The 22990-nt window shown below is 42.9% G+C and overlaps 1 protein-coding gene across 1 annotated transcript in view; it reads right to left on the bottom strand.

Moving 5' to 3' along the window:
- Positions 1-22990, bottom strand: part of LOC134404237 (sodium- and chloride-dependent GABA transporter 1-like) — a 46219-nt gene that overhangs the window by 11196 nt on the left and 12033 nt on the right. The window contains exons 6-13 of the mRNA XM_063134934.1: positions 22405-22539; positions 18305-18408; positions 13572-13696; positions 12921-13033; positions 9339-9470; positions 7043-7145; positions 5327-5427; positions 3863-4030 (exon numbers count right to left, since the gene is read on the bottom strand). Coding sequence (XP_062991004.1) covers positions 3863-4030; positions 5327-5427; positions 7043-7145; positions 9339-9470; positions 12921-13033; positions 13572-13696; positions 18305-18408; positions 22405-22539 — 981 coding nt within the window. The remainder of the gene's footprint in view (positions 1-3862; positions 4031-5326; positions 5428-7042; positions 7146-9338; positions 9471-12920; positions 13034-13571; positions 13697-18304; positions 18409-22404; positions 22540-22990) is intronic.

Raw genomic sequence — 22990 nt, 5'->3', positions numbered from 1 at the left:
TCAATATACGCATTTTTGTATGCAGTATGCCCAGATACATGTTTTTGTTTTGCAACCACATTCATCTTATCTAATGTTTTTGTACATTTTTTTTCACTAACATACATTTTTTGGGGTACAACTTCCCCTAAAAATAAATATTTTACATGTATGTTTTGTTCGGAGCACTTGATTGCAAAATTCTGAGAAGTGCAAATGCCAAATACGTGCTCTGATTCACATATTTAATAGGGAACTGCAAACTTCATTAGTTCTTATCAGATCTGAACAAAATTCCTCCCCGTCCCTACACCCCACACCTTCCACTAATAGAAAGTGCTGGAGTGCTGATGTACAAAACATTCCTTATATGATCATGTATCACTTGCAGTAATAACACTGTGTACAGTTCTACAAAGAAAAAACAATTTATAGGAAAAGATTTGTATTGGTCTCTTTTGGCCTGTTATTGACTTGCCTTTGCGTGTGCAGGATTTCATCTGCAAACATTATAGCTTGCATTCTTAAATTAAAGACAGGATTCTTTTGACTACAGGCAAAGCTGGATTAACTACGAAGGTAAGTAAACTACAGATTAGAATCCCAGATAAATTTGAGACACTATCGTGCTCTCTTTTGTGTCTCCCAGAATAGAACGTGTTCCTTCTAGATTTGCCGACACAATTTTGCCTAAACCAAATTCACCTCATTCTGAGAAAATTTGGCAAAACATTTGAGAATTTTGCGTAAATAAAAGCATTAAATAAAATTAATGATGCTTAAGAACATAAGAAGCACCATGCTGGATCAGACCAAGGGTCCATCTAGTCCAGCACTCTGTTCACACAGTGGCCAACCAGCCATCGGCCAGGGATGAACAAGCAGGACATGGTGCAACAGCACCCTCCCACCCATGTTCCCCAGCAATTGGGGCAATCAGGCTTACTGCCTCAAATACTGGAGATAGCACACAACTATCAGGGCTAGTAGCCATGGATAGCCTTTGCCTCCAGGAATTTATCCAACCCCTTTTGAAGCCATCCAGATTATCAAGGGAGTTTTGCACATCAGTAGTTCTCACCTTTCTCCCTGCATTAGGCACTTTTCAAATAATGGGTAGCCATTGTTGAATTCCCCTACATGTGTCCTTCCCCAGTCGAGGTTGGTAACAGGAAACAGGAAGTACTCTAAGGAGTACCCCATTAAAGAAGTACTTCCAATTGTGGAGGTTTAGAGCTGTGAAGCCGCATATTGGTGTAATTTATTCCCAAAGGGAGAGTGAAGGAGAGGGAGCTATAAGAACATGATGTCCTAATCTTTTCTGACCACTAGAAGCCCTGCCTGGTTCCACTCAGGTTGCTGAGATTTCAAAGTCATAAGGACTAGATGCTTGACTTTAAAAAGAGAAGAAAAAAGAATGCAAAAACTGGATGAGGAATTCTGTCATCAACATATACTAAATCCCATACTTTTTGCACAGTACAATCATGGAAGTAGAGAATACATAGCCTAAGCAGTGCCCTCCTCTCCCCTAGTGTCTTTTAAATTAAGTTCTGAATTTCTGGGCCATTCAGACACTCAGAGGACGAACTGAGCCCAGCAGACAGTATTGCGGAAGTATTGAGTCCAGTTCTGGGCTCCACAATTCAAGAAGGACACAGACAAGCTGGAGCGTGTTCAGAGGAGGGCAACCAGGATGATCAGGGGTCTGGAAACAAAGCCCTATGAAGAGAAACTGAAAGAACTGGGCATGTTTAGCCTGGAGAAGAGAAGATTGAGGGGAGACATGATAGCACTCTTCAAATACTTAAAAGGTTGTCACACAGAGGAGGGCCAGGATCTCTTCTTGATCCTCCCAGAGTGCAGGACACGGAATAACGGGCTCAAGTTAAAGGAAGCCAGATTCCAGCTGGACATCAGGAAAAACTTCCTGACTGTTAGAGCAGTACAACAATGGAATCAGTTACCTAGGGAGGTTGTGGGCTCCCTCACAATAGAGGCATTCAAGAGGCAGCTGGACAAGCATCTGTCAGGGATGCTTTAGAGTGGATTCCTGCATTGAGCAGGGGGTTGGACTCGATGGCCTTGTAGGCCCCTTCCAACTCTGCTATTCTATGATTCTATGACTCTATGGCATTAAAAAAGGATGTTGTCAACCTGCAATAGATTATAGCTAGCAGCCCAAAGGGCAGGCATTCCCGTCCCATGCAATCCCCTGAGCCATTTAATCCCCAAAGAAGGAAGGGCTTTCCACGGGTTAATGGAAGAGCTTTGGCAAAGGCAGAAAGAAGCTTAAAGAATAGCTTCGAGCATAGAAAGAGGGATGATGGATGACAAGGATGGAACACACAGAGGGACTGAGAAGATGCGGGTCTGAAGAGCCACGTGGCACTGTCAGCAGGTGTTCATTCAACTTGCTGGACTGTGCAAGGGCTGGTGGGATGCAGTGGCCAAGAGACTGAGCTCAAAACCAGCTTGAATCTCACCTAGGTTTGTACGGATCAGCAAACTCAAGCTCATTGAAGCTTTCCAAATTACACCTTGCATTCTCTCCCCCCTTCCCACATTTTTGCACAAATATCCATACATATTCTCATGCACATTTTCCCAAATATACGCATCAGTTGCATACATTTTTTAAATGTATGCATTTTTCTCCATCGATTAAAGGGCGCTCGTGTGCAGCATTCGAAAGTATGCAGCATTCTTCCACACAAGCACATTTTTCAAACACCTTACTTTTGTTCCACACATCATCATCATCATCATCATTATTATTATTATATTTATTTGTATCCCGCCTTTTGCCCAATACTGAGACTCAAGGCAGTCTTACAAAGTTTAAAACATACATTTTAAAACATAGGAAAAGAAATGTAAAAAAAAAAAGTTTTAAATGCATAACAAAATCATAAGTCATTAACATAGATGTAGGACCAAATTACTCTCCAAAGGCCTGCTGAAACAAACAAGTTTTAGCCTGCTTCCGAAAGCCCATCAAGCAGGGAGCCAGCTTAGCTTCCCCAGGAAGAGAGTTCCAAAGTACTGGAACAGCCACCGAGAAGGCCCTCTCCCATGTTCCCACCAAGCGTGCCTGTGAAGATGGTGAGACTGGAAGAAGGGCTTCTCCAGAGGGTCTTAAAGCATGGGCAGGCTTATAAAGGAGAATGCAGTCTTTCAAACATTGCATCACAAGCTTGAAAATATATACAGGGTGCAAGTGCAGTTTGTATTCGGGGCCACAGTTGGTTCCAGGGGGTGCAAACTGGGTTAATTCTGATCAAAAATTAACTGAAACTACTTTTCCATTCGTCCCAAATCTTACCCCTGCCATGAGCACTTGAAGTAGTCTTATTCTTTCAGACTCAAAGCCTATCCCATCTGCAATATGGTTATAATAATACTGATTTACCTTAAAGGGTTGTTGTAAAGATTCCAAGAAAAGCATCATTGTTGTTGTTGCTGCTGTTGTTGTTGTTGTTGTTGTTGTTGTTGTTATTATTATTATTATTATTATTATTATTATTATTACATCAATCTGAAGCACTTTGAATGCTAAAGACCTGGCTGGCAGCTGAAATTTTCTGACACCCATCTTTGGGTGGTTTTGTCTGCAGAGTTTATTAATTTATTAAAACATTTGTATCCCACCCTATATCACTGGGATCTCAGGGCGGTGTACAGATGAAATCAGAACAATGTAAAACAATAAATAATATACACAGCTAAAAACGTATTAAATTGTTAACAAATTAAAACCAGTAGACTTTTTTTTTTAAAAAAAAAGCAACAGAAACAGTTTAAAACAATTAAAACTATGTGTAATTATTGTGTCCCAACAAGGTGTTAACCCAAAGGAACGTGGCTGTGAAATTCCGCCTACCTGTCGGACCGTTCCCTTTGCAGTGCAGAAAAAGTACAGCATATATCCCGGGATCAACATCATAGAAGACAGGGCCATGGACCAGCCAATGCCTTGACCCCAAGCTGGATAAACGTATTTCCCCAGACTCAGGGGAGTCATTTCAATCACACTGAAGAAGAAAACCCCCTGGAAAAAAGAGGAGATGGAAATGTGGTAGCTCAGCATCAGCACAAAGGAAAGCAGATTGGTTCAAAAGCATTGACCTTAGTCCTAGGGCAAGGGTGCGGAACTTCAGACCTGGGGGCCAAACCTGGCCCTCCCAGGGTCCCAAACCAGCCCTCCGTGGTTCCCCAAATGGCCATGCCCACTTCCCTTGGGCCCAACCCAATTGTTTGGTGGTTTCCCAACTTTGGGGAAGCTTTTTCCTCCATTCTAAAAGAGGGAAATGACTCTCCTAAGTCTTAGTTCCTGGCAGAAAGAGCTTCAAGCTAGAATAGGCTAGGCATTTTGGCCCCACCCTTTTGCCTTCAGCAACGCCCACCACTGGAATGCAGCCCCTGAGAGTTTCTCCAAAATGGTATTCGGACCTTGGGCAAAAAGAGGGTCTGCATCCCTGTTCAAGAATCTCCATCCATGGCTTCACCATTGCCCTCAACATCTCCAGCTACACCAGCCTTCCCCTAACCTGATGTACCGTATTTCTTCGATTCTAAGACGCCATCAATTCTAAGACGCACCCCATTTTTAGAGATGTTTATTTGGGAAAAAAGGGCATCTTAGAATCAAAGAAATACTTCCCTCACCGCCCAGCCAACCTCCTCCCCCCCGCTCCGCGCTTTCTTCTAATGGTTGTGTCCTTTTCTTTTTTCCCTCTGTGAGAGAAGAAACTGCCGTTTGCGCGGGAAGAAGAGAGGCGTTGAAACAAAGAGTAAACTTAACTCTCCAGTCCCGCTCTTTACTTGTCTGTGCACCGGGGGACGACGACACGCGAGTAAGTCCCATGGAAATCAATGGGACTTACGAATAAATTTGACTAACAAAAAACCAGGCGCTTACCCAACCAGCTCCTCCTCGCTCGCATGGCTCGAGGCTGCTGCAGGAGCTTCCTCTTTTCCTCTTACCGTATTGCTTCGATTCTAAGACGCCATCGATTCTAAGATGCAGTCTATTTTTAGAGCTGTTTATTTAGGGGGAAAAGTGCATCTTAGAATCGAAGAAATACGGTAGTTGACTACAGCCACATCATTCTCAACCAGCATGCCCATTCCACACACACCATGATCCCTATCTGGTTTGCCTCCACCACAGCTGCCATTAAAAAAAATAAAGAACACGCACAACAGCTCATGACCTGAGTAACATCACACCTGGATTGGCCTTTCAAGAAGACAGGCTGAAGTCAGAGAGTGCTGAACTTGATGGACCTTTGGTCTCTGACCTGGGCAGGGCAATCCTTAGGTTTATTTGTCCTTAAGTTCTTACCAAGCAGACAAGTGGAGTGAAGAAGCCCCAGCATATCTTCCACCACCCGCATGGCTGATAACCAATCATTTCTTCGATGTTACTGTAAAATCTGTTCACACCTGCAATGAGAAATAGCTATCAACGGGATGGAGGCCATGAGCCCTTTCTGCCACTGTCCCAGCAAAGGTCAGGAATACCCTTGGGTGTGAAGCAAGTCGAAGTATTCAAGCAACATTAACAGCCAACGCTACTTGTCCAATTGTTGCTTGAATTGCTAGGAAGGTTCTTGCTTGGATGCCAGCTGGTCCAGGCAAAACCATTCTCAAGTTCTAGGTCTTACCTTCCTCCTTCGTAGGGGCTAGGAAGGAAATAATTGCCAATTTAGGACTTGATTAAGTTCAACAGGAGCCAAGATTGATTTTCAGTTGTCAAAGTTGTTTTTGGTTTGTTTATTGTGTTGACTTTGAAACCATTGGGTGAAAATTGGTATAGAACTGGTATAGAACATGATAGTCCAACAAAAGGGTCAAACTACACGTTACACTTACTTCATAGTGTGTAGCTATGTCTCTTCTTTTTCTTAAATTAATTACAGGTTCAGCGTGGATTTAGTATGATTTGGTTTTTGGTAAGACCCAAATCCACAAATTTCTCCATGAATTGGATGGAAAATTATAAAATATGAGATTTTAAAAATTTAAATTTAGGAGAAAGTGAAATTGACAGGTTCATCCACACAGGCTGGATTTTGAGTATTTAACTCTGAAAAGGCTGGATTTGAATCCCCATGATTCAATTATGTTTGCAGTGCTGAATTGGGGATGCCAACCCCGCCTCTTTTTCATGGGTGTCTCATCTTTAACAGCTACATCACAGGTAGTACAACATGGTCTTTATGCTTGGGAAAGTGGTACCTATTGGATTTGGCTGATGCAGATGTATGAGAATTTTGTTTGATTCATATTTCATAAAAACTTTCCAAACGTTGCAAATTTCTTCATAAAGAGAAATCCAGGGTAATGTAGTGGTTAGAGTGTCAGAGTAGGGCTTGGGAGATCCAAGTTCTAGTCCTCACTTGGCCATAAACCTCACTGGCTTTGGCCAGTCACGGGCTCTCAGCCTAACCTACCTCTGTGAATGTAAAATGGACAGAAGGAGGATCATGCAGACTCTCCCAGGTGCTTGCAACAGGAAAAAAAGGCATGACATAAATGTAATAACAAATACCTAAAATAAATAAAAAATCTTGAGGTTTTTTTTTTAAAAAAAAACATGAAATGTGGGAAATGTAAAACTGACAGATGTGTCAATTCCTAATTATAGCATGTGGTGAGGAGAGATGTATCCTTTCCCTCCACAGTTCTGACCTGTCTGAAATTAGCCCTTATGAATGGCTATGAGCAATTGTGTAAAAGGCTCCATAACCCAGTCTAGGCGCTGCTATTAAAAGGGGGTTGGATAAATTCATGGCAGAGAAGGCTATCAATGGCTACTAGCCCAGATGGTTATGTGCTACCTCCAGTATCCGAGGCAGGTGGATACCTCCAGTATCCACCACTTGCTGGGGAACATGGCGGGGAGGGTGCTGTTACACCATGTCCTACTTGTTGGTCCCTGGTCAAACAGAGTGTGAACAGAGTGCTGGACTAGATGGACCCTCAGTCTGATCCAGCAGGGCCCTTCTTACATTCTTATGAAAGAGGGAGGTGAGAATCAAAGGCACCTTGTACTTACCATAACACCAGGAGATGGAGACAGTCTCGAAGAAGACAAGGAAGAGGAGACACATGCCGCTGGCTGAGTAATAATCAAACAGTTTGAAAACATAGATGCCACCCTGAGGAGACACAACACAAGGCGTTAATGCAGCTGGGAAGCAACGGAAGAGAATGAAGGCATAAAAATCCCATTCAAAGGGAGTTCTGCATAGAGCAGAGAAGAACTCTGAAATATTGTCTCATGGGTAGGTTTGACTATCTACTCCAATAGCATTTGATGCCTGTTTGAGGTGCAAACTAGGCAATACAAGAAGTGTGCGATAGGATTTCATGTGGTGTGTGTGTGTGTGTGTGTGTGTGTGTGTATTTTAAAAAGGAAATAGCAAGCCTGCTAGGAAGAGGGGCAATCAGAATGGGACCAAACTATGTCTGATCTCCTTTGCCATAGTTCTAGGGTGGGAGGAGAAATTTGTTCAGTATCTTACCTACTTCTGCACATTTTGAACCACAATGCGAACCAATCTTCTGAAATTCGCACCTCTCCAAATTTAGCAACAGAATTTGCCAATCAAAAATATGTTTAAAAAGTTGTGAATGTGAAGATGTATACTGCGTTTGTCCAAATCCTTCTTTTGCTTCCCCTCCCTCTGTTTTTCCTCCATTGTCTATTTGCGATAGCCTTTTGCTGATGAACCTCTGTAATGCCGCAAGTATACAGATGGTGCTAAATCAGGGGTGGGCAGCTTGCGGCCCTCCAGACATTTTGGCCTACAACTCCCACCATTCTTCACCATTGGCCATACTGGCTAGGGTAGGTGGGAGTTGTAGCCTAAAAACAGGGTGACCATATGAAAAGGAAGACAGGGCTTTTATTTTATTTCAGTTGGTATTTTATAACCCTTGACCAAAATTTGCAAAGTTCGTCATATGTGAGAGAGGAAGAATTTGAGGTTTCAAAATTTCAAGCACGGGAGAAACCAAAACTGGCAGATCTGCCCATCCTGAGTTGTGAATAGAAGTTATTTAATAAGGCCTGTATCTTTAACAATTGTATAGAAAAGGGAATTTCAGCAGGTGTCATTTGTATGCATGTAGCACCTGGTGAAAGTCCCTCTTCATCACAACAGCTAAAGCTTCAGGAGCTATACAAAAGAGGGCAGGGCTCCTGCAGCTGTAACTGTTGTGATGAAGAGGGAATTTCACCAAGTGCTGCATGCATAGAAACAACACCTGCTGAAATTCCCTTTTCTGTGCAACTGTTAAAGATACAGGAGCCCAGTCCTCCTTTCCATATGGTCACCCTAGGGTGGGGCGGAACACAAAAGGGGTGGGGCCAGAAAGACCGGCACATTTTAGCTTGAAGCAATTACTGCCAGTAGCTAAAGCATGGAGGCGGTATTTCAACCTTCTAAAGTGGATTCGCCCTGTCCTGCAAAGGAAGGAAAACCTCTAAATGATCAGCGTTTACCACTGAAGGGGTGGTGCTGGCAAGAAAATATATTTTTTTTTTAGCAATTACTATTCCCTTTGAAGGAAACCATGGATCATTTGTTTTTTGACACTAAGAGTAACACCAACATTAGGGTGACCATATGGAAAGGAGGACAGGGCTCCTATATCTTTAACAAAAGCCAGATTCTGACTGGACATCAGGAAAAACTTCTTGACTATTAGAGCAGTACGACAATGGAACCAATGACCTTGGGAGGTCGTGGGCTCTCCCACACTAGAGGCATTCAAGAGGCAGCTGGACAGCCAACTGTCAGGGATGCTTTAAGGTGGAGTCCTGCATTGAGCAGAGGGTTGGACTCGATGGCTTTATAGGCCCCTTCCAACTCAACTAGGGTGACCATATGGAAAGGAGGACAGGGCTCCTGTATCTTTAACAGTTGTATTGAAAAGAGAATTTCAGTAGGTGTCATTTGTGGGCATGCAGCACCTGGTGAAATTCCCTCTTCATCACAACAGTTAAAGCTGCAGGACCCCTTCCCTCTTTTGTATCAGGGATGTTTTAGGGTGGATTCCTGCAATGAGCAGGGGGTTGGACTCGATGGCCTTGTAGGCCCCTTCCAACTCTGCTATTCTATGATTCTATCTGGTCACTGTAGTGCAGCTCTAGGTCACCCTCGGTTAAAACATCTGGATGGCCACATGTTGCCTATGCCTGTGCTGCATCACCATCAAAATGAAACGTAGAATATTGGACCTGTATCTGAGTAAGCATTAGGACCACGAAGACAAAAAAGGGGGATATAAATGGTGGTGGTTGTTTTTACCACCTAGTGGTAGAAGAGTATGGAGAGCTGGTTTACCTGGGTGATGTTGGAGAATCCGATGAGGTAGGAAATGAAACACACCACGGCGATGAATATTTTCTTCCTCGCTCTCAGCACGTGCGGGTACTCATCCATCAGAGCTGTGATGAAGCCTTCCACAGTGCAGAACTGCAGGGGGGAAATTCACAACATGTGTCTTCCATATTGAATCTGTTTTCCCCTTTCACCCACAGCTCCCTGGAACAGGGCCTCCCCGGCTCTTCGCCTCAATCTTTACATCCAGATGTAACGCCAAACCGTGGTTTGGCACTATGAGAACAAGCGTTCAGAAAAGATGATGACGAAGAAGAAGTGTTCTCCTGTCATGCCCCTGTTGGTGTAGGCTCTGCTGCACTAACGAAACGATATGTGCAAAAGCACATTCTCAGTTCCGTCTCACACAGAGCTCGGGGATACAGCTGAGGTTGGCTATCATAACGCTGTTCTATTCTTAGACACTAGCAGTGGTGTAGAGTTTAATTTTGGAGAGCAGTTGCTCATACTAACAGTCCCCATATTTATTTATTTATTTATTTATTTATTTATTTATTTATTTATTTATTATTGCATTTATATCCTGCCTTTTTTCCTCTTAAGAAACCCAAGGTGGAGTACATAATCCTCCTCCTCTCCATTTTATCCTTACAACAACACGCCCCCAAGGACAGCCCCCAAATTCCAGGCCATTCAGCTGTGCCTGTTCTTCCTTCCTGCAGTTCGCATGTAGAACTCCCTCCCTGAAGACACGTATAGTGCCATGTCTCACCTGTGCTTCAAATCTGCCCTCAAAACCTGGTGTTCCAATATGACCATCATCTTATCCTCTTACTCCTCATTCCCTAAGGTAACCAATCCTATAGTCTCTAGACCAGAAGGTGGGCAACATGGAGTTCCTGAGCCACAGGCAGCCCCACAGCCCCAGGTGTCGCCCCTGCCACCACCACCCAAATTTGGAGAGACCCCCATTAAAAACACCACCACCAAAACATCAAAACAAAATGGCACCCAGAGCTGCTCTTTTTATTTACAAACTAATTTTGTCCCTTTTGTGACTCCGTAGTAGCTAGGGATGCCATTTTGTTTCTGGTTTTTTTGTTTTGTTTTGTTTAGCTTTCCCCCTGATTTTGGCAGCCATGGGGTCAAAAATGGCTCCTGAGCCTCTCAAATGTGCCCACCCCTGCCCTAGATGGTGTCTAGGGGTCCATAGGATGCAATGGATCTCTTCCTCCCAGGCTGGAAACAGAGCTCTGACCTTGGAGAAGGAGATTTGACTATGGAGCTCTCCTCCATGGGTTCCAATGGTGGGCTGTCTGTCCCCCAACAACTCAGAGTTCTGTGTTTGGATGTCACAATAAACAATCCAGTGTCTCTGGACTGTTTAGCTCCTCCCATTTGAAGCAGGAGTGATCGGGCAACCAGGAGACAGCATGCTTTGCTCCCACTTCTTTGCTTAAAAAGTGTTTAAAAACCCTGGGTAATTGTGATGTGTAAAGTAGGCAGTATCCAATGGTAGCCCTACTTAGATTAGGCCTATTCACTTCAATGGGTCTACTCTGTATAGGACTGCCTTCCTCAACCTGGGGCACTCCAGATGTGTTGGACTACAACTCCCAGAAGCATTTTGGGAGGTGCAGTCCAACACATCTGGAGCGCTCCAGGTTGAGGAAGGCTGGTATAGGAGTACCACTGGATAACACCCTCTGTGTTTCACCGACAATGAATATGACCTTAATTTAAGTTAATTTGACCTTAATTTAATTTTACTTATTTGCTAATTACTTGCATTTGTTGAGCAAATAATCTTTGCAAGGATGGTTTGAATGGTGAGCCTTTGTCAGGTGGACGGCTCCAAATTCTTAATCCAAAATGCTTGTCTGGTAGGTGACATATGTAATATTAACAGTATGGCTGATGGGATAGCTTACAGACAGCTCTCAGATGTCACTCTTCAAATGCTTTCTTCAAAAACCACAACCCTGTGGGGCACTTCAGTGTACAAGTTGATTAAGAAGCAACACTAAAAGTAATTACTTCTAGAAACATCTAAGAGAGTAGAGAAAGCTGTCACTTTAAAAGTATCTGGCAGCCACCTTGGGGGGTGGGGGGAAGCAGCTCTCAAGCACATCATGTAAAATTAAATGCTTTTTAAAAAGGTATTTAGTGGCATAAAAAAAAAGAATGAATGAAAAGAGTTGTTCGGTTAGCATTTGCATCATTTTTAAATTATGAACCAGGTCAAATTCAGCCACAGTTGCATCCCCTGTGAGTATTAACTTATAAATAGTTGACACAATGAAACAAATGGATTTTGCGGTAAAATAAAGGGGCGCTTTTCCCGTCTTAAAACGCTGGGAGGCAAACTAAAATGTGAAACCGAATCAATTTGTCATTGATTCAGGAAGAGCTGATCTGCACTCAGAGCAAAATTACTTTTCGGTTTTTCCCCTGGATTGTCTCATTCGAACAAGAAAGGGTGGATTGAAGAACCTCAGCTCTGGAGGCCCAAGTCCAGCCCACCTAAGACCCCATTTCCAGGCCAACAGAGTCCCCCAGATGCCCCACAACTTCCCAGGCCCCACCCACTTTCCCTTGGTCACTGTTGGGTAGTTTCCACGCTCCTGTACAGTTTCCCCCCTTTGTAAATGGTTGAAATGCTTCTCTTTGTTGTGATGCCACCCCCTCCCCCCACAGATACGAGAGAATAAAGATGTCTGCAGTAAACTTTATTCAACAAACAAACATTCCTTCTCACCTGAAGTGTGTGTGAATGCTAGGAGCTATGCTCTAAACTTAATTTGACTAACCAAGGCAGGCAGTTGCTTTCAGCTCATGCGGGGCTGTTCCCAATATTCCAACAGTCACTTTCCATTATGGAGGGTTTTACTTGAGAATCCTCTCGGGAGCTGCTACCCTAAGAGACTGCCTCCCACCTTCTCCCAAGTCCACCCTCTTGAACCTGCAGCAGACTCTGGGATCTGTCAACTCTGATGTCCCCTCCCCCTCAGACAGAGGCGGAGTTCCTAGGATGCGGTGGGGGGGATGGTCTCTGGACCAGTGACAGTGGTCCTAAATGAGCTTTCTGATGGCCTAAACCCTCTAAAACTAGTGAAGAGGGGATTATCGAGGAAAGGAATTTAATCCTCATCTACTAATAGTGATCCAAATTCTGGCCTTTGTGTAGCCAAAAACAGCACTATCCAAACTCAAGATGAAGATAACAGCAGGCTTGAGGAAACCCCAAAGTTTGCAGAAGTCAAACAAATATTTAGGGGGGGGAGGGAGCAACCCCCCACTCCTGAACTGCCCAGTGAGCATTGAGCATGCTCAGTGATCACAGAATGCTGTTGATGGGGAACAGGGCAGGAAATGGAAAAGATGGGGAATCGAATGGAGTATCCTTGAAAAGGGCATAGTCAGCTGCCAAGAAGCCCAAACAGCAGTGCTCCACACTGCAACATTTTGTTGCATGTCCTACTTGTATAGCTTATTGCGAGAAAAAAATCCATCTCTCAAATCTCTATCCCTTGCCCTGCTTCATGTCCTCACTATATATATATATATATATATTTAATACCTTACCTGGCTGTCAAGTCCAAGCATCATTAACATTGAAAAGAAGAGAATTGACCAGAGAGGGGACATGGGCAACTCAGTGACGACCTGAGGGTAGGCAAGGAAGGCCAGTCCTGGACCTGCAGCCAACAAAACACACAGAATGGTTATTGTTGTATTCTTAGTATATATTTTTTCCAGCTTGTTCCAGATATGAAGCACAACAGATGAGCACATATAGGATCCAGCCTAAGGTTCTTGAAATGGATGAACTACAAATGAAGAAAAAATAGATTTATTACGTCAGTCTAAGTATTGGATAAATGGAACCCTTTTGCTGTAGTACACACAGTGTGATGTTATTTCACTGAACAGCACTTTGTTTTTGTAAACGAACAAAAATAAACTTTCTTGCAGGGATCGAACCTTGGACCTCCCCCAAGATCTTCGCCTACTTAGCAGAGAGGAATATGATATAGTGATAAATAAAAATATGATATAATTAATACAAATTAAGCACTGCCCTAAGTCCCTCGACAGAGTTTAGAGAACTTGGCCCAATTTTTAGGAGGACACTTGACGATTAACTGAAGGGGACATGGCCATACTGCTGGTATATGGTACGCTGGCATCCCTCCTGAAAGGCCTGGATCCATTTCCCTGCTGAAGAAACAGTACCTGAGGATGCCAACTCGGCTATTGACTTCTTGGTGATGTGAGCCATGAAGCCAACGATGGAGAAAATAACAAATCCTGCAAAAATGCTGGTGGTGGAATTTATGGCACAAACGATGATGGAGTCTCTGGAAAAGAAAATTTCCCTTTAATTAAGTAATTAATCAATGTGAGAAAATGCCTACCCTGCCTTTCAGCTCTTAAGGCAGGTTGCAGATTAAAACACAAAAATATAATGGGTTGGATCCAGAATTGCCATGAACAGTGATGCGTGTATGCTTATGTAAGACAGCTCCACTGTATTCCTCTGAGTTATCCATCCTATGTGATTCCAGAAGGTCCATCGCCCCTCAGGAGTAGCTGGGGGGACAGGACAGGGGGAGTGAAGAGGGGGAGCCAGAAAAGCCCTTTCCATGGGTGGAGTTTCATGAGACCTTCTCCAGATCCAACCCATTTTTTAAAAGCGAGATAAAACCCAATTGTATGCCTATATACACCAGTTGCTGGGAAACATAGGTGGGAGGGCGTTGTTGCACCGTGTGCTGCTTGTGGGTCTGGTGTCCCACTGGTTGGCCATTGTGTGAACAGAGTGCTGGACTAGATGGACTCTTGGTCTGTTCCAGCAGGGCTCTTCTTATGTTCAATTTATTTGTACCCTACATTTCCCACAATATACTATGCACAAAAATAAACAAATACAATGACGACAACAACAACAACAACAACATTACCAGAGGTGGAGTGGCCAATTTTGAAGTAGGGGTACTCAAGGCAATGGTTCCCATCTCCACACCCCTGAAGAAAATCCCAAAATTGCAGGCAGCCATGTTGATCGAGATCAACCAATCAGCTTTAGAAATTTTTATCTGCTAGGAACAGGTCTTTTGTTATGGGACACAGAATCATAGAATAGTAGAGTTGGGAATGGAGAAAAATATGGAATCCAGAAAAATAACATATGAAATCATGAAAACAGCAGCATGAGAAGGCTAGAAAACAATCAAGCCAGCTAAGAAATACATTGCCAAAGCAAGAGCTTACATAAGAACGTAAGAAGAGCCACAACGGCCAACCAGCAGGACACGGGACCCACAAGCAGGACACGGATCAGACCAAGGAACCATCTAGTTCAGCATTCTGTTCACACAGTGGCCAACCAGCTGTCGACCAGGGACCCACAAGCAGGACATGGTGCAACAGCACCCTCCCACCCCTGTTCCCCAGCAACTGGTGTATATAAGCTTACTGCCTCTAATACTGGAGGTAACACAAAGCCATCAGGCCTAGTAGCCATTGATAGCCTTCTCCAGGAATTTATTCAACCCCCTTTTTAAAGTCATCCAAATTGGTGGCCATCGCCACATCTTGTGGTAGCGAATTCCGTAGTTTAACTATGTGCTGTGTGAAGAAGTCCTTCATTTTATCTGTCCTGAATCTCCCACCTATCACCTTCATGAGATGATCCCACTGGATTCTAGTATTATGGTAGAGATAGAAAAATGTCTCCCTATCCACATTCTCCACACCATGAATATTTTTTAACAGTAATTTTGTACTTCAGACAAAGCAAAGGCACATTGGAGTAGAAATGTCCTTGATTTGATACCCTGGTAAAACTCAAGAGACAGGAGAGTTCCACAATCTGGGTGCCATTACCAAGATGGCCCTGTTCTCATTTCCCTATGGAAGGAACAAAGAGGAAGCCCAATGGTCCTAGGTTAGGAATTCCAGACTTGCAGTGCTACTACCAAGAAGACCCTGTAATCTGGCCTCCATTCATTGAATATCCTGCAAGTTATCTATTCCAGTACTTTAGAACCATGTGAAATATAAATGAATAAACGAATGGTCAAGTAGAAATACAATTGGCACGGAACATTTTAACCATTCTGAATGTTTTGAAATTGCATAACGGTTGCTAAAAATACAATAATATGAATCTTGATCTTGATCCGCTGTGAACTTTGAGATAAGCAAATATGCCAGTGACAGAACGGAACACAAGACCCTGGTTGAGCTTGCACAGAGAAGAAAAAGTGAGAGAGGGAAAGAGAGCAAAGAGAAAGGTCCTAGTCAAAGGTTCATGCACCAGCTAGGTTGCCACCACAAATTGTTTCTCCATGGTTGGATGGACAGCCTTAAATTCAGCTTGAGGTTGATAAGCAAGACCCTGGATTCTAGCTAATGGATTGAGAACAGGAAAGGGTTTAAGAGGTTTTCCCTGTGAATGTTTAAAGCTGCTTCAACCCTCTCCTGCTATATATATTAACTATGAATAAGAAAAGGGCAGCAAAAACCCATTTCTGAAGGAACATGTGATGCTCAGTGGCCCCGAGAAAGACTCTTCGTAAGAGAAACATTGTACCGGGGGGGGGGGGGGAATAGAGAGCATTTCAGCGTGATCAGCAACTCGGAGGAAATCGCACCAGACAGAAATGGTTAGGCTGCCTTTGCAAATGAGGCAAGCATGATGAATCATGGAGGGTTTGAAATCATTTACTGTTACAGGCAATGTCTCATACAGCCTGTGATAAGCAAATTGTGTGCCCCTAAATTGATTATCAGTAGGGGGACGACCCTTGCAAAAGCTGCCCCTTTGCTTACGAATGGTGATGTGGCTAGGAGAGTCTTCTGCTGCTATTAAGAACAGAAGAGAAGCCCGGCTGGATCAGACCAAGGAAACTTCTTGTTCAGCATTCTGTTCAACAACCAGCTGCCCGTGGGAAACCCACCCTCCTGCCCATGTTCCACAGCAACTGGTGTACATAGTTATGTATTAAAGCCTATGTAGGAATGTACATCTCTGTATGTAGGAATGTACTCAGGCATTCCTGTTTTCCTCTTTCTGTAGTTCTCTGGCTAACAACTGGTGCTTAGCAGCAATGGAAGATAAAGGTCAGCTTTCCCCCTTAACTCCTTGGGCCATAGCTTTGGAGCCCTGTAACAAAAGTAGGGATAGGTGAGAAATGTGTTCAGTTGTCAGTTCAATATGAATTTACCGAATTTGCACTCCCTGAACAAAACTACAAACTGGAATGCAGCTTGCCATAAAAATCCGTACATCTGTGAAGCTTGCAATACTATTTGCCCCCTCCAGGCACATAAAAATGTATATATTTCAAAACAATGTGCCCAAAAATGTTCTGTTCATTGGAAAATCACTTTAAAGATGCATACATTTGGGGAAAGCCGTATAAAAACATGTGTGTGTGTGTGTTAAAAATGTGCAGGAAAATATGTACAAATTCTCATGTGGACTAAAGATTTTTTGCAATCCAGTGAAGAATCAGGACAGAACAAACTTGGCACTGGAAAAATGAGAAATTGTGCTTCACAGATTAACCAATACCTAAGGAATGCCCCCAGACCCCATGGACATAAGAACATAAGAGCCATGCTGGATCAGACCAAGGGTCCATCTAGTCCAGCACTCTGTTCACACAAGTCTACTCAGAAATAAGCCTTGTTGAGTTTGGTGGGGCTTACTCTCAGGTAAGTGGGTTATTTATTTATTTAAAGGGCAGAATGGAACAACCCGGGACTTACTTTCAAGTAAAGATGTGTAGGAGGGTGCTTAATGACTTACAGGGGATGTCCACGAAACTACTTAGGGGAGAGAAGTCCTTGTTTTTCCCAAATCTCTTCAGCAACAAGAGAAGTTACTACAGAGGAAAAAGCAGAGCAACACCTAGTAGCCCCATGTCCATCACAGTCACTGCAGAGAGGGGGCGAGGAGTTGTCCAACCATCAGCAACCAATAAAGTGTAGGGGTAGATATGAAGCAGATCCACAGGCAGATGCGATAGCCGATGCGCAGGTGCGCAGGGGAGGAGAGGGGTAAAGATGCATGAACCCTAAAAGTTTAACACGCTATGGAAACGAAGGGGGATAATACAAGGGCAAAAGTGTAGGTGTGATGGAGCTCTAATGTTTACCTATTCACTTAAATGCACTGCAGTGGTGCACGATATTAATGAACAGGTACTTTGGTTTCCTAGAATACACTCCATCCTCCCCACAAAAAATGAAAAACTGCTAAGAGAAGCTGAGGTAGATTCATATGCCGAGCAGGCTAAAAGAAAACTAGCAAATGCCCATCTGGAATGGGTGACCACATGGAAAGGAGGACAGGGCTCCTGTATCTTTAACAGTTGTACAGAAAAGGGGATTTCAGCAGGTGTCATTTGTATGCATGCAGCACCTGGTGAAATTCCCTCTACATCACAACAGTTAAAGAACTTGCTACATATAATCCGAGCAGCTGTAGTGCAATACTGTGCACTCTTGCATTGATCCCAGATGGACTTGCTCCCAAGTAAACGTGCCTAGGATGTGGCTGTGTAACAGACTGAGGTATGATCAGGGAGGCCCTGATTCAAATCTCAGCTCAGCCAGAAGCTGACTAGGTAGTGTGAGGAAAACAAGTCTCTCTTCGCCTCCGCACACAGCAAGAGGGAATAAAAATAGGGGATTCATTTCAATGAATTTACTCTAAGAAGGATTAACACAATTATTGGAATTACAAGAAGATAATATATGTAAAATGCTTGGGACATTTGAAAAGGTTGCATCAATGCTAAAAGGCCTCCAGATGTGTTGAACTGCAACTCCCATCATCCCCAGCCAGCATGGGCATTGGTAGCCCAACACTAGGTTGGGGAAAGCTGGCTGCTGCTATTATTATTATTATTATTATTATTATTATTATTATTATTATTGGTATACACAACACAGACCTGTAGACATTATTGTGAAAATTGTTATAGCTTCCTAAAGCAATCAAAGACCCCAGGCCTAGGCCATAGGAGAAAAAGATCTGTGTGGCTGCATCCATCCAGACCTGCAAAGGAAGAAGATGGGTTATTCTTGGTTGTCTTTCAGGGCAAAAGCCCTCGCAAGGAGGCTTACAACAATAAAATACATAAAAACAGTTAAAACACTAAAAGGAATAAAAACATATGCACAATAAAATAGCAATAAAAACAACAAAAGCCAACAATAAAACCAGCAACAACAAAGGAAATAGTAGCAACAACACTCATATCACGAGAAGGACAAGGTAAAATAATGTGTTTTCAAGGCCTTCTTGTTAAAAGATAAATAAAAGAAGTTATTTATGACTATATAGCCAGGAACAGATTTAGGGAGTGGAGAAAAGTACAGAGTTAATATAAATAACTACATTTGCTGTAATAATAAAAAATACAACTCAGAAAGCTATGAGCATTTCCTCTAATACGAACGGTTAAGTTGATTACATCACGAGTAGGTTAGTCCAGTAAAAACTTAGTGTAAAGGTCTATATATTGTATTAGACTGTGAGTGTTGTTCCTTTTATTTAATTTTAAGTTGGATGAACTTGTTTACAATGTAAACAATGTACCGACATGCTTTTACAAGGGCTAGATTTAACTGCCTTACTTCTGCAATCTTGGAAGGGCGTTATCAGGGCATCCCATATGATTACCGCTTGTGTCCCTGTGGTGACAAAGCAGTCGAAACACTAGACCATGTTTTTTTTCCAATGTAGCTTCCACAGGGAGGAGAGAAATAGATTTCTTGGCCCTCTTGTGAGAAAATGCCCTGGAAGGACACCCAAACAGTATTTGGAATATTTTCTGGCAGGTACAAACAAGTTAACAACAGAATTAGTGGCTAAATTCCTCCTCTCCATACAAAGGAATCGCAAATTGATCTCATCTTAATTGTAAATTTTATCCCAGGCTGCTGTTGCTTATCTTTTGTACCAGGTGTTCTAACTATGCCTATATATTATAAACATGTGTATGTTTTAATAACTCTTTTAGCCTGTCGTTTCTTCCTGTATAATATTGCCAGGATTCGACCATTTTTGTCTGTCTCTTCTGCCAAGACGCTTGTTCACGCACTGGTTATCTCTCGGTTGGACTACTGCAACCTTCTTCTCTCTGGCCTTCCTTCGTCTCACATCAGTCCGCTGGTCTCTGTCCACCACTCTGCCGCCAAGATCATCTTCTTGGCCCGCCGCTCTGACCATGTCACTCCACTTCTGAAATCTCTTCATTGGCTTCCAATTCACTCCAGAATCCAATATAAACTTCTCCTGTTGACCTTCAAAGCTTTTCACGGTCTAGCTCCTGCCTATCTCTCCTCTCTCATCTCACACTATTGCCCCGCTCGTGCTCTCCGCTCCTCTGATGCCATGCTTCTCGCCTGCCCAAGGGCCTCTACTTCCCTTACTCGGCTTCGTCCTTTTTCTTCTGCTGCCCCTTACGCCTGGAAAGCTCTTCCAGAACACTTGAGAACTACAAACTCAATCACAGCTTTTAAAACTCAGCTAAAAACTTTTCTTTTCCCTATAGCTTTTAAATATTGAGTTTGTTCTGACCCTATACTGTCAGCTTCACCCTACCCGGTGCCTGTTTACACTTCCCTGTGCCTGTTTGCATTCTCTTTCCCTCCTTATTGTTTACTACAACTTTATTAGATTATAAGCCTATGCGGCAGGGTCTTGCTATTTACTGTGTAATCTGTACAGCACCATGTACATTGATGGTGCTATATAAATAAATTATTATTAATAATAATAATAATAATAATAATAATAATAATAATAATAATAGCCTGTTCGTATAATGAACAAATGACTGTGATTTTATGGTTTTAAATTAATGATTGTTGGTATTGTTTCTACTGGGTCTATGACCGCATAATAAAATGTATGTGTACGTTTACAATGTAATATGATTTTTTTTACATATTACTTGAATGTCTTATAGCTCCTGACGAAGGATCTCCGGATCCGAAACGTTGAGCGTTGTACAAGTTGGATTGGAAGTTGTTTTGAACGTTTTTAAATTTTTATATTACGGATAAAAATAAAGAAATTTCTTTTGACATTTCTTAGCACCAGAGCTAGTAGCCTCTTTTTCTTATAGTCTTCTTAAAAGCCTGCAATGACGGAGCGTGGTGGACCTCCGTTGGGAGCTTGTCCAGAGGCGTGGGGCCACTGTAGAGAAGGCCCTCTCCTGTGTGATCGCCCGCCTAATTGCTCTCACAGGTGGGCAAATGAGAAGGGCCTCTCTTTCTGGTCTTAAAGTGCAGGCAAGCTGATATGGGTGAAGGCGGTTGTTCAGGTAACTTGGTGCCAAACTTTTTAAGGCTTCAAAGGTCAAAACCAGCACTTTGAATTGGGCTTGGAATTATACTGGTAACCAGTGCAGCTGGCGCAGTACAATTTTCTGGGCAGGGGGCAGACCAATTAAAAGAAACCCTAGATCTCAAACCTAACAGTGGGCAAGTACATTGAGCAGATAAACAGGCACTGTATATGGAGTGTGTCCTGGGCCCCAACAGTTGTCAAAACTGTTATAAATCCCTTTGAAGGAGTAGTGTAGATCCTGTCCAAATTTCAGCAGTAAATTGACATCCTCCCTCCATTGCGCTATTTACCAGGGATTTTTTTTAGTGTGCAGTTGGACACAAAGTGTGCAGTTGCGGGAAAATGTGCAGTTGGAAATTTGATAACGTGCAGTTAAAAAAAGTGGTGGCAAAAAAAACATATTATGTGTATGTGTTTATTAAGAACTTAACAATAGACAAAGTCAGGGATGGTATGTAACACAAATTATATTAGGATGCAGGTGAAAGAGCCCTTGATGGTGTGACTGATGTTGTTGGGTCCTGTGACAGTGTGGCCTGAATAGATGAGGGGGCAGAGTTGGCACTTGGGTCTATTGCATGGTTAGGTCCCTCTGTCTTTGTCTCTGTCCTGTGTACTATTGCTGGTTAGCATCTGCTTCAGGTTGGGAGGTTGTCTGTAGGCCAGGACTGCTCTGCCTCCCAAGGCTTGTGTGAGAGAAGTGTCTGTGATGATGATGGGTTGGAGTTCACGGATGATCCGTTGCAGTGGTTTCAGTTGAGGGCTGTAGGTGACATCCAGTGGTGTACTTCTCTTGGTCTGTCGACCTTCCTGGGTAGCCATATGGCCCTGTCTATCTGTCTTTAAGTTTAAGGTGCTATAAGTGTTGGTGATCATCTGACCAGTCGTGAAAAAGAAATAATGTGTTTGGGGGTGGGAGCAGGTGGGAGTGTCTCACAGCACATTTGTGCAGTTGGAAAATTTGCTTTAAACCACCCCTTGCTATTTACATTATGCTAGCGAAATGTCATTAGAAACTGAAATGGATGGATTAATCCATCCAGGCCCAGAGCTCTAAGTACTTAATGTTTAAAAGTCAGGGTTTGAATCCTTTTCTATTCAATTGTGTTACTCCTGAATTAAGGTTGCCACATCTTTTTATCTGATAAGCTCCTCATCTTTAACAGCTACATGGCATGCAACCTGATCTTCTCCATGCTGGGAATACCTGTATTGACTGGATTTGGCCAGTACAATGGCAGAGAATTTTGTTTATTTTATTTTAATCAAAATTTGCAAATGTCTTAATATTCAGGAACGAAAGAACTTGAGACTTGGGGGTGGGGTGATCAAAAGCAGGAGAAACTGAAACTGATGGATTTGTCCAACCCTAAATTTGTGACCCACTTTGGGCACACTTTAATGTTGAAACTCGATACATAGGAAAACTAAACTAACTCCATTATAATGCTTGTGTGGAGCTACTGCCATACAGAAATGGTGTCAGCGACTTCTACAGGACAGATATAGTGTAAGAAACAGACTTTAATGGCACGCCAGGGTATTTAGAAGAGGTTATTTTGGAAACGTGGATGTAAATAATTCTGTTCTGATTTCCACCTTGGGTTTCAGAACTTGCTGGGACAATTGGCTCTTGTTGTCTGTAGCACTAGTTAGTTCCACAGTCACAGGGAGGGATCCGATGGGAATACAAACCTCAGACTGGGAGAGTTTGCTGAAATCTGGTGTAATGTAAAAGAGGATTCCCTCCTTGGCTCCTGGCAAGGTGACTCCACGAAAGAAGAGAATAAATAACATGAAGTAAGGGTAGGTAGCGGAGAAGTACACAACCTGCAGGCAAGAGAGAGAGAGAGAGTTTTGGATGTTGTTGTTAAATGTAAAACTGCAAACATGTTTGCCTCAAAATTCTCCCCAGTTAAAGATTCTATAGTGCCAACTAACATTTCCTGTTGGTGTCTGAAGCTGTCTGCGTTTGGTAATATCTGACATTTGCTAATTGCTATGGGATGGTATCTGCCTGCTAACATATAGTAGCAGTCAGCAACTGACAATACCTGACATCTGATCTGGCCAACATTTGGTAGTATCTAACATGCAGTAGCTGTCAGTATTTAACGGTATGTGACATATAGCAATCAGTATCTGGAAACCTGTAAGAGTTTATATATGTAGCTGTCAGCTTTTCATAGCATCTGACATGTAGCAGTCAGTATGTAGAAGTATTTGGCAGCAGACATGCAGCAACAGTTAGTATTTGATAGTATCAGAAAGCAGATTTTAT

The sequence above is a fragment of the Elgaria multicarinata genome, chromosome 9 (genome assembly GCF_023053635.1).
Source record: "Elgaria multicarinata webbii isolate HBS135686 ecotype San Diego chromosome 9, rElgMul1.1.pri, whole genome shotgun sequence".
Taxonomy (NCBI): domain Eukaryota; kingdom Metazoa; phylum Chordata; class Lepidosauria; order Squamata; family Anguidae; genus Elgaria; species Elgaria multicarinata.
Note: the sequence above shows the minus strand (reverse complement) of the source record. Positions and strands in the feature narration are given on the sequence as shown.